At 57.4% G+C, this 17118-nt stretch overlaps 2 protein-coding genes across 4 annotated transcripts in view; one reads left to right on the plus strand and one right to left on the minus strand.

The window, feature by feature from the left end:
• The window catches only part of RBM6 (RNA binding motif protein 6), a 57573-nt gene extending 55806 nt beyond the window's left edge, over window positions 1-1767 (minus strand). For both annotated transcript variants that reach the window (XM_067303284.1, XM_067303283.1), the window contains exon 1: window positions 1662-1767. In XM_067303284.1, coding sequence (XP_067159385.1) covers window positions 1662-1705 — 44 coding nt within the window. In that variant the 5' untranslated portion in view covers window positions 1706-1767. The remainder of the gene's footprint in view (window positions 1-1661) is intronic.
• Window positions 1768-8180: 6413 nt separating this feature from the next.
• MON1A (MON1 homolog A, secretory trafficking associated) lies at window positions 8181-15076 on the plus strand. Of its 2 annotated transcripts, XM_067303285.1 has the most exons (6): window positions 8190-8524; window positions 10479-10620; window positions 11007-11474; window positions 11833-12598; window positions 12748-12895; window positions 13474-15076. In XM_067303285.1, the coding sequence occupies exons 2-6, from the start codon at window positions 10494-10496 to the stop codon at window positions 13612-13614; spliced, it is 1650 nt and encodes a 549-aa protein (XP_067159386.1). In that variant the 5' UTR covers window positions 8190-8524; window positions 10479-10493; the 3' UTR covers window positions 13615-15076. The 2 variants fall into 2 exon arrangements, with proteins under 2 accessions (XP_067159387.1, XP_067159386.1); XM_067303286.1 differs by lacking the exon at window positions 12748-12895 and having other exon boundaries at window positions 8181-8524; window positions 13474-13553.
• The last annotated feature ends 2042 nt before the right edge of the window (window positions 15077-17118 follow it).

Raw genomic sequence — 17118 nt, forward strand, 5'->3', positions numbered from 1 at the left:
ATACCTGCAATATTAATGGGTTAATGATGGTAGCAATCCACATAGTCCTGCACTGCACACAGCTCTGCAGCTGTTCAAGGTTCCACCAACTGGTGTATTTGTTTATTATCATCACCAGCACAAGCCTGTAAGGAACCACTTGAGTTTAAGTTCTCTGGGCAGTATCACAAACAGCTAACTTATCACATCATCATGAGGCACACAAAAACAAAGGTTACCAAACATACTCTATTAACATACTGCACAGATTCATTTATAGTCCCTCGCACTGGAGTCTAAATCTTCAAAACACTGAGAACTATCATTTCAGACTTTGAGGATGCCTCAAAGGAATATGCCAGTAACCAAAGTTCAAGATTACCCTGTGCTCGTGCCTCCAGACTGGCTGCCACACACTGAGTTTACACTGCTATAGGTATGAGTTCTCGTGATCTCTGCACAGTGAAACTCAAGAGGAGGTTTCCTCTTACAATAGTTTTTCAAAACCCAGTGAATTGTTTTTGAGATGGAGCTACCTAACTTTGCAGCTAAGTGTGACTCCAACATATTTATAAAAAAATTTAGAACAAAAAAAATCAGTACCTTTTAAAATAACACTAAAACCAACCCTAGCCAGTAAACATTTCCTTGGCAACTACAGCAAGTCAAGTTCTTCTTTGAGTTCCACTACACAAACCGCTCACCAGCAAAATGCAAGGTGACATTTGCGCACCTAATTGAATTGTCTACAGATTAATTGACCTGAATGGCCCTGTTTTGCCACCACAGAAAACAGTGATTAAAACCTGGTTCAGGGTTAGAATTCCCCACCCAACAGAATAAAGAGCGATGCTTGTAAAATCCATTTAAACATCAGCAGAGCAGCATTACTGATATCATCACAAATGGTGATCACTCTTCCATCAATACTGTTGAGACAGGTTCTAGACCTTACTGTTTTTCCTAGTACAAATGTCATCAGCTTTCTCAACACATTAGTCAGACAATAATCTGAAATATTCTTATTTCAGAATCCTTTGGATAAATGTATGCCATGAGGAAGTCAATGTATCCTGCTGATATTCAATTAACCGAGGTGGACGTGTGAGCAAAGGATGAAAGAAATTATGCAGAACAGAAAAAAACCCTAGCTCTTGGTGCCCCAATTTTTTTATACACAGAGTCCTATCACAAGCATAAGGTCTATTAACAACCAGAAAAATATAAACTAAGGAAAATGTGCAGGTCGCTTGGGTATAAATCTTTAAAACAGTTTTAGTGACACTCAAAAATGTCTTTGGAAGGAGCACAGCCAAGAATATTGGGATATAATGGTCTAACTATCCTCACAGAGTAGTCTCAATTAAGGCAATCATCATGGTTGAAGAGAACCAACATCACAGTATTAGGCATTTCTTCTAGGTCTTAACAGCACATAAGACCGAAAGCTGAGGCATATCAACACCTTAGCTTGTAACAGCTAAACTAAGCATCCCTAGAAAAGGTGGTGTGTAGAAAGAAGAGAAACACTAAAAGCATCTGTCTACAAAAAAACAAAAACCACACCACCACAACAGAATAATCTATCTAGAGGAAGATGTGCAGATATATTAAGAGAAAGTTCCTGTTGCTTATTGTGTTTAAGAACGTTACTGAAACAAATTCTACATTCAAATGCTTACCGAAATGACCCCATTCTGTTGGCTTGCCGATGGTCTCCCCACATTTTTCTTCCGTCTGGTAGGCTTCCAGAAACGGGTAATTCACACTATGAACACCAAGACAGCAAAATCTGTTGAATAAACACCATGACAGTAAGTCATCAGCCAAGAAAAATACATCACGTAAGAAAAACACTGATAGTTAGGAAAAGGGGTGTGGGAGACATCCAAGATCCACAAATATACACCACCACACTCAGGTCTGAATATGTAGAAATGCAACAGTTAAATTTGTTCCAATTTGCAAGCTTCAAAGGACTTTTGAAATCAAACTGTCAGTATGGGTGGGCAAACAATTTGATATTTGCTTTTGATTAACATAAAGCTTTCCAACATACTGTGCTGTCTAACACTATTTGGAGCACAACTAGAAATGTGAGAACGCCACAACCTATAAATGACAAGGACCGTCACTGAACAACAGTTGGCAATTAATGTTTAATCCAAACTATTTCTGCCAAAAGCTTTTTGCTGTTTAAGGAAACTATCACCACTATTGGTCTACTACACTTACTTTGCCCTCAAAGAGTATCTAGATAACAGAGTATGCTTTGCCAATAAATCATTACAGTGACTGTTCTCCGCCACTGCCCTACTCAAGCTGAGTGTTGCTGCTAACGTGTGTCAACAGAGATCTAAAATTTCATCCACCTCCTCTCCCCAGTGGAGAAGGTGAGGATTTCCTGGCTACTGCCAAAGCCAGGACTTAAATGGGAAGTACTTCTGTCTTCCTTGGAAAAAGTTGCAGCAAAGCACAGAGCAAAATGATGTAGCTAGCAACTGACAATCTCAGAAATGGGATTTATCTCCCATACTGGTCCATCTGATAATTACATCCACACGACTGCAGCACTATTCAGATAGAACAATAGTGGATTTATCCCAATAGCAGTGATGTAGGAAAATGCTATTCTCCACATTTAAGAGATATTAGTGATAAGATCAGAAGTCACATCAGACTTCTGAATCAGCCAGGACTGAGCCTGAAACACATGAATCCCAAAACACCAGGCCTCTCCTCCTTTCACTACCGTCTACCACACCTGCACTTACGTCAGATGGCATTACCTACATTTTCAGGAAATTCCCATTCTCACTCATCAATAAGGACCCAGAGGTATGGCACTTACAGAAAACATGGCCAGCATGCTCACAGATAACCATTACCTCCAGGAGAAGTTGACAGTACCACACTACTGTAAGGATGTTTTTGAACTCTATATTTAACAGTTCAGACATCTTCATCTTGCCTAAACAGGTAACGTGACATCCTGTCTTACCAGCAAAGACTGAATACATTCAGAGCTGTAGCAGCAGCATGCTGTACGTAGCACCAGCTTTGATGCAGGCACTTTCTACAGACAAGCAAGCAACTTGGGAGTATGGCTGCCACGTTACCAGACCAAGGTTGAGATCTGGGGCTAGCATGCTTCTACAAAGCATTCAAAAGCAGAATTAAACTGATTTCAGGGATTGTGGAACAGAAGATACTAAGGTCACTTACCACCAGACCTTGCTGGAGCAGATAATCTCAAAAAAATGCATGCAGCATCCTACTTTTTTGATTACCAGAGGTCAGCACTTCCGTCTTGTGGCAGTTTGAAAGAGCAGGTTATGACAGAAGTTGTAACAGGGAGTGAGGCTAGATACCACTCCCAGCAGTCACCTGTGCCAAGAAACTAAGTACTCTGTGAGCCCTGTGAGCACAGAGTACACGCTCCTACCAGGGTCCACTACTGGCAAGCTAACACTCACGTGGGAGGCAGGGGATTGCAGGGCCTGACTCGCACTGGTGGCTGATGAAGACAACCTACGTAACCATTGCCAGTCAATTCCTTTTAACTCCATCTCCTAAAGAAGCAGGTTTGTACAACTGTACAAACAGCCACTAAAGTCCAAGAACGCTGGTCCCTGCAAGCGTTATAAGGCTCCTGATGCTGTGGCCCAGTGGGCTGCTTTTCTAACCCAGCTGTCCACAAGACCAGCTCTGCTTGCATATCGCTCCCACTGTAACTGCTGCTGCTGCTGAAGACCAGGCCTTTCCCTGTGCTCCCAGGCTATTCTTACAGCTCTGGGATGCTGAGGCACCAACACCCTCAACTCACTTTCCTCACACACAGATCAAGTCCCATCTGCAGTTTCTGCAAAACGGAGCTATAACAACAAACATCTCCCTATCTCCAGGGGTTTTCTCCATAAGCCCTATGCTTTTTTTCTTTCATAGGTGTGAATCTAAGAGAACTGAAACTGTACCTTCCACTGAGAGGACAGACAAGTGGAAATGGTTATGGCAGAGACACTGGCTGTCATCAGCCAGTCCTTTTATCTATGATCATTAGCAGGCTGCAGACATCTGCAGACCTGGTGTTTCGTGTTCTTCCCTTTGGGATTTCCTCCCCCACTCCAGTTTTCATTAAGTCAACAAGCTTCCACTTAAAAAAAAAAAAATTCCTTGCCAACTGGGAACTGATAGGATGTAATATTCAAATTACCAAACGGGGGAGGGAGGAATACTAGACTGATGTCAGACCTGGTGTAGACCAGCTGAACCATGCAGCAACATCCACCAAGTATGAGGTCATGGTTCAATAATACAGGCAGGAATACTGGCTCAAACAGTCCCCTCTGCTCAGCCTCATACCATTTCCTCCCTCCATTCTGCCTTTGGCAATATGTAATATGTTAGTTGTGCCAACATATGTTTTTCTGGGTTTGCATCATAGATAACCCTCCAAAAAGAGTTGCATTTAACCTGGTCATTTCAGTGATACAGTTTACTGTACAGCCCACAAAACAAGGTGGCAGCAAACTGCAGCACAGGGACAGAAACTTCGTAGACTGGCTTCCACCAAAGCCAAGATCTCCTGAAGGTATACTGCGATGAGACATCATCAGGATCTACCCTTCTGCTACAGTCAGGTAATTGCCAGCTTAGCACCCATGTCCCTGCTTGCAATAATCTCTGGGTTTCCAGTGTTATCTACAAAAGTGATTTGACTGGATCCCAGTGCAGAGCCGGCAGAAGGAAAACAGGGAGTGGAACTGCAATCTGCTGGTGATCCCAAACCTCCCAAAAAACAACACACACCAGCGCACGGGGAGCCATGGGCTGAAGCCAGCAACCAGCCTTTGCATTCCACAGCACAGATCGGCGTTTGGAGAAGGGTCAGTACGAACTAGGCTGCTTGCAGAAGACACACCAACAGAGCCTAGGGATAGGGCCAGGCCACCAGGAAAGCACAGTAAAAATCCACGCTCAAGAGCTATGAATTATTACTTAATTAGTTTTGCCATACATAAGACACAACCATGCATCTGAAGGAGATGGCAACAAAGGCCATTTCAGAGTAGCACAATAACACAGGCACAGAATCCACAACATGGTCCAGTTACTCACAGAGCCCTAATTTATAATTCTTTTATGACAATAGTTAGCTGTTATGATTATACCAAACATTCAGGAGGGCTAATATATGCATACTAAAAGTAATTAGTATATTTTCCTCCTCCTCTCCCAACTGGCTCTATTTCCTTGTGACAAAGCCTTGGCTCCAGCAAAGATACAGAAGGGGCATCTTAAAGGAGCAGAAGGCCTTTTGTGGCCTTAGTTTCTCGATGACTGGAGGTCCCACAGTCCTTCCCAGTGCACAGAAGAGAGTGGAGTGCGAGAAAGTGGCAGCCTGCCAGGGCTCCGGATGCTCCCTTGCGATTACATGCAAGAACTTCCTTATGACAGTGCCCTCCGTCCTGCCCAGAGCACCACGGAGCAGCCCAGCGACTGTTACTGCGACTTGGAGGAAGTTCCCAGTTCTGTTTTCCAAACTGCACATCCCAAGCTCTGCCCCAGCAGACTCCACTCTTTTCGATCTCTTACTGAAATTCACATCATAATATGACAAAATAATGGCACTGAACCTCAGAATCGTATAACTGAGCTAGACTAAGAAGCTGTCTTTCTTAAGAAAGAATTCAAGACTTCTGCCAAGGGGCTGAGTGAGGAACGCCAACACACCGTTCTCGAGCACCTTCTCATTGACCTCCACTCATTCAACCAACATTTTGCATGTTGTCTTACAAATTCTGGGGGAGAGAAGGGAAACTGATGATGGATCAGGCAAGCTGAAGTTTCAGAGAGATGCTATTTTACTTTGAGACAAGCACTCTGATATTCACAACTTCTCTCCAAACAGATTTTGCCAAGGCTGCCAAACTTTTTATGGACTCAACTATTTATGGACCACGAGGAAGTCAAACACATAAGCATACACAAGACTGCTCAAAGAACAGAGCAAATAATTTGCTGCGGAAGAACTTTCTGCACTCAGTAAAGTTTTGTAAGCCTAAAGAAAGGACAAGCATCTGGGCTATTCAAGGACTACAAGAGGTACAAACCAAAATGTTTTTCCAAGTTACAGAAATAGTAAGTAGCCGAAAAAAGCTTGTTATTTCCAATTTTAAAGTTGAAGACCTGTAATCCAGAACCATAGAAATATCAAAATCATGTCACTGAAGCTTGAAAGTGAAGAGAGGGAGAATCATTTCAGTTCTTCCAGGTATCAGGCTGGAAGTTTTCACTTAAAAATGGATGTGTGTGCTTTTTAGCGTTCTTGTACACAAAAAAAGCACACATTGGAAACAATCAGGAGAATCATCCTGCATCCCATTACTCTCCTGACCTTGTTTGTCCCAAAGGACTTTTTGAGCGCATTCCCACCTAGAAAGTGCTTAGAGATGCTTTTACGCCAACAACACCCTGCTGGGGTAAGAAAGTGGATTCCACTTTCAGTTGCATTTCCAAAATTAATACCACCTATTAGCAACAACATCAAACTCTTGCGGTGCCAATTTTTTTTTTTAAAAAAGCAAGACATGAGAACTCACTGTTACTACTCCCAACAGTTCGATACCACTGCACTGAAAACAAGAAACCAGCCTTCACCGGCCTCCTGCATGAGCCAGGCCACGTTCTGCCTACACCTTAGCCTCTATTTACAGTCCAAAATCCCCCTTATCCCATTACCTGCCCTAACCATTAACTGATTCACTTACAACCAGAGATGAGACCAGAGCACCTTGCTGTGCATCCCAGCAATAATTTGACCCGCTTCTTGTCCATCCATTTTAAAACTGCAAGTGTTCCGAGCTATTTTTCATAGATATATACATGCCGTGAAGAAAAGGGCCCTAATTTTGACCGGGGTCCCAAAATCTCACAGGGGGCTGGGACTGCGGCCTGCTCAGAGGTGAGCCTCGCTGGCGTGACCCCTCGCGGGAAGGCTGGGCCTGCAGCCGGCCGCGCCACCACGCCGGGACCCCGGCACCAGAGCCGCTCGCTCGCCGCCAGCGCAGCAGGCCCCGGCCTCGCCGCGGGCGCCTCGCCGTGCGCGGAGCAGCCGCAGGGGAGACCCCCCCCCCCGCCGCGGTGGGCAGGCGCACGGGAGAGCCCCACCGCTCCTCACTTCCAGGAGGCCACAAGGGCCCCCCCGGCTCCTTTATGCTGGGGAACCCCCGCCCCCCTCTCCTGGGACACCCCTTGGGGACCCCCCGCCCCCCTCTCCCGGGAGCCCCCCCCCCGCTCCTCCATGTCGGGCGGCCCCCGGGAGACACCCCGCCCCCCACCCCCGTGCGGCGGGCGGCCCCACGCGCGGCTCGGCAGCAGCGCGCCCCTCCCCGGCACAAAGCCCCCTGCGCGGCCTCGCCACGCCGGGCGGCCCCCCCCGGGCGGCCTCCGGCCAGGCCCGCGAGCGCGGAGCCCCTCACCTCCGCGCCGCCGCCGCCGCCCCAGGCCCAGCGCTCCGCTGAGGAGGGAACCGGAACTTCCGGGACGGACACCCCCTCCCGCCGCCCTCAGCCGCGCGCAGCACCATGGGAAATAGAGTCGTAGCCCACCCGCGTGGCCGCGCTACTACTACTCCCGGCATGTCCCGCGCCGCCACGGCCTGGCGCGGCGCGCTGCCCGCAAGGGCGGACTGCATTTCCCAGAGTGCCTTGCGAGGGAGGTGAGCTGCCGCCGTGCTCCCGGGGCACCCTGGGAGATGTAGTCGCCACCAGGGCGGGGAGGCCCGCAGCGAGGCCCAGCCGCCACCCGCGGTCGGGGCGACGGAGGCGGCCGGGCCGCTCCGGCCCTGGAGCGGGGCGGCCGGGCGGCTCCTTCCGCGGCCACGCGGCGGGGGCCCTCCCGGCTGCCCCTTCTGCCCGGCGGGGCGGCGGCGCGGGGCCCACCGCAGCCGTGCGGGGCCCCCGGCCCTGCCTCCCCTGCTGCCCCCAAACCGCATCCCGCCCCCCTCGCAGCCGCTGCTTCCCCGGCGGCGGCCTCGCCCGCCCCTCCGGCGACACTGCCTTTGCCTCGTAGCTGGGCCAGGGGCCAGGGCTCCTTCCGCGGGCCTCGCGGGGGCCGGACCCACGGAGAAGCGCCGGGGCCCCGCCGCGGCCGCGCTGCAGCACAGAGCCGCGGAGGCGCCGGCGGGGCGGTCGGGAGCGGGCCGGGGGCCGCGGGGGCGCGGCAGCCCCTCGCCCGGCGGCCGGGGGTCCCGCCCGTGCGCTGACTACAGCCCCCAGGATTCCGCGGGGCCGGCGGGGCCGGAGCCCGACCTTGGGGAGGAGAAGCAGCTGTAGGGCTCCTTCCCGGCTGGAGCAGCCGGGGTGCCGGCGATGCCCGGGGCCCCGGAGCAGGCAGGGGCGGGCAGGCAGCCGGCCGCCCGCGGCACGCATCCTTCCCGCTCCGCCTGAGCCGTGCCCGGGAGGCTGCCGGGCTGTGCCTGCCGGGGCTGCCCCCTCCGTGCCGCCCGCCTGGGCCTCCGGCGCCGACGGGAAGAGCCGCGAAGGTTGGTGCCTCCGCATTGTCCTTAGCCGCCGTCTCCCCCCGCCTCGCCCTGCGCCTCCGCCGCCGCGCGGGGGGCCCGGCCGGCGCCGAGCCCTCCCGGGGTCCTGGCACCTCGTGCCCGCCCGTGCTCCCAGCGCCGCGCGGGCACGGTGGCTGCTGGGCAGAGGCGCCCCAGGAGCCAGGCAGAGTTACACCGCCCAAAGCCTCGACCCGCCTGCCTGCGGCCAGCCGTGGGGCTGCGGTCCTGCCCTCGCTCTCCCCGGTGGGGCTGCGGGCGGGGGGCTGGCAGGGAGGGGTCCCGGTGCCCCGGCGCCGCTGCCCTGCGCCCTCCATCGCTGCCGCCTTGTGCAGAGCGACAGCGCCGAGCCCCAGCCCCGCTGCCTTGCGGGGAGAAGGGACCACGTCCCCGCTGCCCCCGGGCTGGGGCAGACCCCTTTGCCGACCAGCGCTCTGGGCAGAAGAGACTCCCTAGCCGCTGTTTTCTGCAGGACGAGCGCTGCAGAAACCCTGGCAGCCCTGGACCTCGGGGGGCTCCACGGAGAGACCCTTGCCCCCCACGCCACCTCCTCCCGGCCGCAGCCCGGGGCTGCAGCCAGCACAAAGGAGCTGGCCTGGGGTTTGGATGAAACCCTACGGAGTGAAATCCTGCATGGGAACGTGCGTGGATGTGGCGGGCTGATAGCAGCCGGCTGCCAGGGCTCCGGGAAAGGGACACAGGCCCGTCACGGTTTGTCGTTCCCCGGCAGTAATGGCCCTGCCGTCAGAGCTGTAAATCATTACAGGGAATTACAGCGCTCGTACGACTGTGAGCAGGATCAGTCAGTGCAGAGCAGCAGGGAGGGGAAGGGCCAGGTGAGGGCAGGGCCGTAATCCCCCGCCTGGCGCAGTTCAGGGCGCTCAGGGGTGTCGTAGGCTTTTGGGCAGTGGCCAGGACCAGGGGCCAGAGCGTCCCAGGTTGGAGCCAGCCCAGGGGTCCGTCCCAGCGCGGGGGACAATGGCCTTCTCTGCATGGTACAGTGTTCCTGCTGGCATGGGGGCCCCCGGTGGCCGCGACCACTGCCCTGCTCTGGGTGCCCCAAAGGGCGGGAGGCGGCTGACCCATGGGTCTGAGTGAGCCTCGCCAGCGGCCGATCGCAGAGGCTGGGGAAGCTCCAGCAGGAGCACGGGGGCAGCACAGGGCCGCAGGCCAGCCTGGTTCCCACTTTTGCTTTCGGTTCCCACCTGAGTTGCTGACTGGGTGCATTTTTGCCCGTTGCCCCCACGGGCAGGGAGGCAAGCATGGGCTGGAGGCATGGTGGGGCTCTGTCCCCAGCGGGCTTCCCGCCGGGCCAAGGTGAGCCGTGCGGAGGGGGCTCAAGGATGGTGCCGCGCTTGTTGTGGGTTCAGGTGGGCTGCCGCTGGGGCCACGATGCTGGAGAAGCCGCTGTAGCTGCAGGAAAAGCTTCCCCGGCCTGGCCTGGCAGGTTGTGTCCCAGCTGCCTAATCCGAGGCGAGCTGCAGAAATCCGCCCTTTGCAAACATGAGGCCTCTGGGTGCCGCATGCAGCTCTGCTCCATCCGGGGCTAGCTCCGTTTGCCCGCTCCGCCGGGACACCAGGGAAGTGGGCAGAGAAAGGGCGAGCAGAAGGCTTTCCCCACGCTTGGGGGAAATTCAGGACAAAAGGTGCCGGGACTGTGGAAGCGGCAGAGCGGTGCAGCGTGTTCCCGGGGCCTGCGCCATGGGAGGGAGGAAATCCTGCTGGATTAGAGCAGCTTTCCTGACATCTCACCAGGAGCTTTGTGCTCCCTGCTGAGCCAGCAGGATTGGGCTGAGGACGCCGACGTGGCCGAGCCCCATGTGGGCTGGCCCCAGCGGGAGACCCGCTCCGAGAAAAGTGTTTTGGGCCCCCTTTTGCAGGCGGGGAAATGAAGGGGAGCACCCAGTGGCGCCGGGGTGACGGTGTGGGTCACACGCAGGTGCTGCCCCGAGGAATGGCTGCGGATGTCCACAAGAAGAAAGGCTGGGAAGTGCCCAACGGATCCCTGGCGCCGGGAGATGGGCAGCACGCCGAGCGGGCCGAGAGTCCCACGCCGGGGCTGGCGCAGGGCACGGAGCCGGGTAAGGGGCAACCCGCTGAGCCCAGGGCTGTGTCGGGGCACAAAGCACGGGCACCGGGGCGGACCGTCATTTTGGGGGGTTAATGAGAAAAAAGCGTCTCCTTGTTAGGCAGACTGGGCCCTCTGCGGCCCTGCACGTGGGGGAAGATGGAGCCGTCCGTGACTCCCTGCCGGCAGGATGTGCACCGTTGGGTGCCCTGGGAGGGTAGGGGCTGGCGGGCAGGACTGGGGGCCACCACGCACAGAGCTCCTGGGTGGCTGTGGTGGGCCACGGGGTGGGGGGGAGGTCTCTCCCTGCATCCGTCTGTCCCTTTTACACCCTCCGGCCGGCCACTGCGTCAGCAGAGGAGGCAGGCGGCCGGATGCTGCATGGCCCGTTGTTCGCAGGGGCGGGCCAGGAGGGAGCCATGTTTGTGCACACCCGCTCCTACGAGGACCTGACGAGTCCCGAGGACGGCGGAGTGGCGGCCCGGAGCCCAGAGGAGAGGCAGGGGGAGCCAGCTGAGCCCACCAGCATGGAGCAGATCAGCAAGGACTTCAGCGAGCTGAGCACCCAGCTCACAGGCATGGCCCTTGACCTGGAGGAGGAGATGCGGCAGAACAAGGAGGGGAAGCTGGAGCCATCCCCACAGGCCGCCCGCCGCGACTCGGTGCTGTCGGGCAAGGAGGAGGAGGATGTCACCATGGATGCCTGGCGCATGCACCGGAAGCATGTGTTCGTGCTGAGCGAGGCGGGCAAGCCTGTGTATTCCCGCTATGGGTCCGAGGAGGCCCTCTCCAGCACCATGGGTGTCATGATGGCCCTGGTGTCCTTCCTGGAGGCCGAGAAAAATGCCATCCGGTCCATCCATGCAGGTACCGCGCTGGGGGGCAGCTGTGGGCGAGTGGGACTGGGTGCTGTCGCAGCCTGCCCCAGTCTGGCATGGGGGGGGGGGCCTGCCTGCATCATCTGGGGGCTCATCTGTCAGGACCGATGTGTTGTCCTTGGCAAGGTGCAGCGGGCAGCACGGAGTGCCTGGCCCTTGCCCCTGCTGCTGGGGATCATCTGTCCCCTGTGTTAGCTGTACCTGGGGCAGAGAGGTGGCTGGGGGGAGGTGAGAGTGGAGCATCGCTGGATGCCCAGCTGGGCTGCAGCCTGGCTCCCAGTTGCAGCAGCGGGGAGCCAGGCTTACAGATTTCTCCCCACCTCCCTGGGGACCTCCCTCCCAAGCAGATGGCTACAAGGTGGTCTTCGTGCGGAGGAGCCCACTGGTGCTGGTGGCAGTGGCGCGGACTCGGCAGTCGGAGCAGGAGATCGCCCATGAGCTGCTCTACATCTACTACCAGATCCTGAGCCTGCTCACCTGGACCCAGCTCAACCACATCTTCCAGCAGAAGCAGAACTATGACCTGCGCAGGTTGCTCGCTGGCTCTGAGCGCATCACTGACAACCTCCTCGACCTCATGGCCCATGACCCCAGCTTCCTCATGGGTGCCGTGCGCTGCCTGCCCCTGGCTTCCAGTGTCAGGGATGCTGTGAGCACCAGCCTCCAGCAGGCCAAGGCCAAGAGCCTCGTCTTCTCTATCCTCCTGTCAGGGAACCAGCTGGTGTCTCTCGTCAGGAAGAAGGACCAGTTCCTCCACCCCATCGACCTCCATCTCCTCTTCAACCTCATCAGCTCTTCCTCTTCCTTCCGGGAGGGTGAAGCCTGGACTCCCATCTGCCTCCCCAAGTTCAACTCCAGTGGCTTCTTCCATGCCCACATCTCCTACTTGGAGCAGGAGATGGACCTGTGCCTCCTGCTGGTCTCCACTGACCGTGAGGACTTCTTCACCGTCTCCGACTGCAAGCGGCGCTTCCAGGAGCGCCTGCGGCGGCGGGGGGTGTACCACGCTCTGCAGGAGGCCCTGCGCACCCCTTTCTACAGTGTCGCCCAGGTGGGCATCCCTGACCTCCGGCACTTCATCTACAAGTCCAAGAGCTCTGGGCTCTTCACCAGGTGAGGCCTCTGGGGCAGTGCTGGGCTGTGAGCTGGCCAGGGAAGGCCACCATGCTTGGGCCAAGGCCTCGGGGCATGGGGTGAGCCTCCTCCGCAAGTGCCCTTCTCTGGGGAGCGCGGGGGGCTAATGGGGCACTGTGTTCCTGCAGCCCCGAGATTGAGGCACCCTACGTGCGGGAGGAGGAGAAGGAAAGGCTCTTGGGGCTCTACCAGTACCTCCACAGCCGGGCTCACAACTCTTCACGCCCCCTGAAGAACATCTACTTCACGGGCCCCCGCGAAAACCTCCTGGCTTGGGTAAGGGCCATCCCCAGGGGTGTGCCAGTGGTCCCCAGCGGGTGGCCAAGCCTGGGCTTCCTGCAGAAGGAGACATGTTTAGGGTTTGGGTGATCCCATCCTCTCTGGTCCTGCATGGCAGAGCAAGAGGACACTGACAGGACACAGTGCCAGCACCGTGGTCCCTAGGGTGTTCCCCAGTCTGTTTCTGGTCCTTTGAGGGTCAGCCTGGAGAGAGGGTCAGGTCCCTGTGCCAGAGAGCGCTGGAGCGAGGGGCATGGCTAGCCCTGGCACCAAGGGCCATGCCATCCACTGTTGTGAACTCCCCAGTGTCACAGAGAAAACCTGCTCCGGGGGCCAATTCTGTTGCCCTGAGGGGTGGGAGATAGAGCAACCCAGGGGCTTGGTACCCCCTGCTTTTGAGCAAACTAGGTGCCCAACCACTCAGGGTGTCCCACTGACACCCCATGTCTCTGCCCTGGAGCCCCTGTGCCGGTGCCCATTCCTGGTAGCCGGCGGGGGGAAAGGGGCAGTGCCAGGCCCATGTGGGGTGCAGACGTGTGCTGTGGGCCCAACATGTGCCCTGCTTCTTCACCCAGGTAACCAGTGCTTTCGAGCTCTATATATGCTACAGTCCCCTGGGGACCAAGGCTGGCGCCATCAGTGCTGTCAACAAGCTCATGAAGTGGATCCGCAAGGAGGAAGACCGGCTCTTCATCCTGACACCCCAGACGTACTGACGGGCATCACCCACGCGTGGTGCCAGCTGGGGGGACCCCTGCTGGGCTGGGGTGCCCGTCCCTCGGGGCAGCCCGGGCCATGCCCGATCCTCCTCGTGAGCAAGGGGGAGAGGGCACGGAGCAACCCCGGGAGCACAGGGAAACCCACCTGTGGGACCGTGAAACTCGGGTGTTAGAGACAGGGTGCAAAGCTGCCTGGGGAAGGGGTGAGCAGGGCTTTCGCTCATCTTCAGGCAATGCCCTCACTCCAGGGGGGCTGCCCTTCCTCTGCGGCCCCAGGGTTGGTCCCTCGCTGTGGGGATCCTGGAGCGGGGCTACAGGTGCCCCTCATTGCTGGAAGAGAGCTGAGCCCCCCGGGTCCCACAGCCTGCGCCTGGCACCCTCCACGTGCCGCTGTCCTGTGGCCCTGCTGAGGGTGGGGGGCTCCCTGGGGGCATGTGGCAGTGCTGGGGGGCCCCTGCACTGCTGTGCCCACAGTGGGCAGGTGACAGCGCCCAGCTGGGGACAGGGCTGGCCCTGGCACTGCCAGTGCTGCTCCTTGCCCTGCCCTGGGGGAGCCGTGCCCCTGGATGCCAGGCAGCCCTGACCATCCCAGAGCTGTGAACCTGGCAGGCTGGCCTGGAGCCACGGCTGCGAGAAGGACCCGAGCTGTGCCCCTCGGAGGCGAAGGGCCTGCCAGAACCGGGAGCTCTGGAGCAGCTGTTTCTGTGCACCCACAGCACCTGGCATAGCCCTGCCACACTTCAGGTTGTCCTTGGGGATGGCAGCTCAGCCTGTGCCCCAGCTACGGCAGCGAGGGTCCTGCCTACCTCCCCGTGGGACATGAAGCAGCCCCAGAGAGACTCGGGGTAGCAGGATGCCCATCGGGGTGCTCGAGGGCTATGTCAGGCTGCCAGAGGGTGGCATGCGAGTTGGCCACCCCCTCAGATGGTGGTGGTGAAATTGCCCCCATCCTGCCCCCTGCTCAGTGCCAGATCCCTCGCAGCATGCCCCAAGGGGCAGCTTGAGCACAGCCCCCCAGAGACCCCACTGGCACGGGGCCGTGGCGCCACGTGGCCCAGGAGGGTCTTCACCTCGGTGTGGGGGCCCAAACCCAGCCCCTTGAGCCAGCCGCACTGGGCGCGTGTGGCTGGGCTTGCTGCACAAGGACCGAAGCCACCTCTTCCCCGGCCAGCCCTGGGCACCAGCGTGGGGCCGCAGGTCCATGAACCCCACAGCGTGCCAGGCATGGCTCCGAGGGGCAGGGACTGGTGTCTCCGCTGGGGAAGCTTGACCCCACGTTTTGGGGCTGTCTGCCGAGCGCTAGGGCAGATGTTCGGGGAGGAGGAGAGTGACCACAGAGACACCGAGGGAGCTGGGAAGGACCAGGCAGGGCTAGCGCAGGAACTTCGGCTCCTGTATTTATGCTCCTGCCAGACTGTAATTGCTTGTCTTTGCTCATAAACATTATCTGGACCCGAAATCAATTCTTGTCACATTAATGTCCATCCATATGGAGAGGGCCAGATGGCCCAGCTGAGAGGCCCTTTGGGGGTCAGGCAGCATCTCCCACCCCGGGACCTCCTCCCATCCAGCACCCTGGGGCAGCATGGCCATCCCCTGTCCCTGACAAGGAGCATGTGGGAGCCCACCAAAGTCACCCACCATGGTGGCCCTCCATGCCCAGCACCCTGCTGGCACCCCCTTTGCCACAGGGTCACCTGGCACAGGGTCCAGCCCTCCACTAGGACAGGCTTTGGGTGGAGGCCAGCGACATGTTGGAGGACTTTGCAATCCAACCCCAGGGATCTGTTCAGGGCAAGCAGCCAACTGAAGGGCAAGGAAAGCCACCGGAGGGCAAAGCCGAGGAGCAACACAAGGAAAACGGGGGCCCAGCTGGCAGGGGAGAGCTCAGGCCAGAGGGCGGGAGCGACAAAAGGCTCCAGACAGGTGGGATGGGGCCAGCTAATGTTGCAACGAGAGGAGACGGAGGAAAGAGCTGTTGGGTAAGGCGTGTGGCCAACGTAACCACGAGGCCTTGCACAATGATGTGGGGCAGGAGGCTTGGCAAGGCTGCGGCTGGCCAGGTGATGAGGGTAGGATGGTAGTGAAGAGGAGCCCGTTTTTGGCATGTTTGACCCCCCCTCAAAGCACCAAGGCAGAGTCCAGAGAAAGGCAGACCTACCTGGCCTCATCACAGCATGGACTTAGGGACCAGGTGGCGTGAGAGCAGTTGGGATGCGGAGCAGGAGCAATGCCGACTCTTCCACCTCCTCCAGCTGTTGCCAGCAAGCCCTTGACCAGGGCAAAAAAAGAGACATGAAGCAATAGAAATAAACTCTGTGGCTCCACTCGCAAATTTGTGGCTGCCCTGAGGTCTGACCCCGAAGACACCACTTGTGCATCTCACCACCAGCACCGCAGCACAGACTGGCCTGCATCCTCAACACCCTGGCTGGAAACCTGCAAGCTCCCAGGGCCCTGCAAGGAAGATCTCACCATGGGCTGAGCATCAGCTCCAGGAAGCACCAAACCAAGCATTTCCAGGCCTGGAAGGAGGACATGTCTGGGGCCAAGAGTCCATGGCTAGTGTGTGCTGTCGCACACAGTTGTGGGTAACACTGCTGTGCTGCAATCTCCTGCCGGAAGGCCAACCCGCCTGCCTGGAAATGAGTCGCAAGCCTGCTGACAGCTCAGGCAGATTCAGGGAAGCGGTGATTTCACGTGTCTTGGTGTCGACAGGCCCTGCTGCTGGTGTCGGCTTGCCATGGAGCCAGGGGCTGCAGCAGAGGGGCCATAAGGTGCCGACACGTCTGAGCCCCTGCGCTGGCACTGCTGCTGCCAGGAGTTGCTGGGCTGCAAGGAGCCTGGCACTGGCTCACGAGTGCACAGTGATGCTGGCGGCAGGCTGCGTTGCTCAAAGCAGCGGGCTGCAGGGCACAGCATGGTGGTGGGGCCTCGACACCATGGTCCTCCAGGCACTCAGTCCCCATGTCTCACCTGTGCGCACCTGTCCCTCCAGGTCATGAGCGCCCCATGTCCCTCCAGGGCACAATGTCAGTCCAGGGCACCCTGTGTCCCTCCAGGGCACCACGTCTATCCATGGTGCCCTGTGTTCCTCCAGGGTGTCCACATCCCTCCAGGGCACCATGTCCCTCCAGGGTGTCACAGAATCACAGAATGGTTGAGGTTGGAAGGGACCTCTGGAGATCATCTACTCCAACCCCCCTGCTCAAGCAGGGTCACCTAGAGCACATTGTACAGGATCGCGTCCAGGCGGGTTTTGAATATCTCCAGAGAAGGGGACTCCACAGCCTCTCCGGGCAACCTCTTCCAGTGCTCTGTCACCCTCACAGTGAAGAAGCTTTTCCTCATGTTCAGATGGAACTTCCCGTGTTGCAGTTCGTGCCCCTTGTCCACATCCCTCCAGGGCACTGAGCATCCCCCGTCCCTCCTGGGCACCCCAGGCGCTCCCCGGGCACCGCATCCCTCGGCGGTCGCCCCGTCCCCGCGGGGCACCCGCGT

The sequence above is a fragment of the Apteryx mantelli genome, chromosome 12, assembly GCF_036417845.1.
Source record: "Apteryx mantelli isolate bAptMan1 chromosome 12, bAptMan1.hap1, whole genome shotgun sequence".
In the NCBI taxonomy this organism is placed as follows: Eukaryota; Metazoa; Chordata; class Aves; order Apterygiformes; family Apterygidae; genus Apteryx; species Apteryx mantelli.

Excerpts from the sequence above, each read along its gene's own strand:
- MON1A (XM_067303285.1), top strand. The coding sequence starts at position 10,494 with ATGGCTGCGGATGTCCACAAGAAGAAAGGCTGGGAAGTGCCCAACGGA. Across the intron at positions 12,599-12,747 it reads AGCTCTGGGCTCTTCACCAG|CCCCGAGATTGAGGCACCCT; the intron begins GTGAGGCCTCTG and ends GTGTTCCTGCAG. Across the intron at positions 12,896-13,473 it reads GCGAAAACCTCCTGGCTTGG|GTAACCAGTGCTTTCGAGCT; the intron begins GTAAGGGCCATC and ends TTCTTCACCCAG.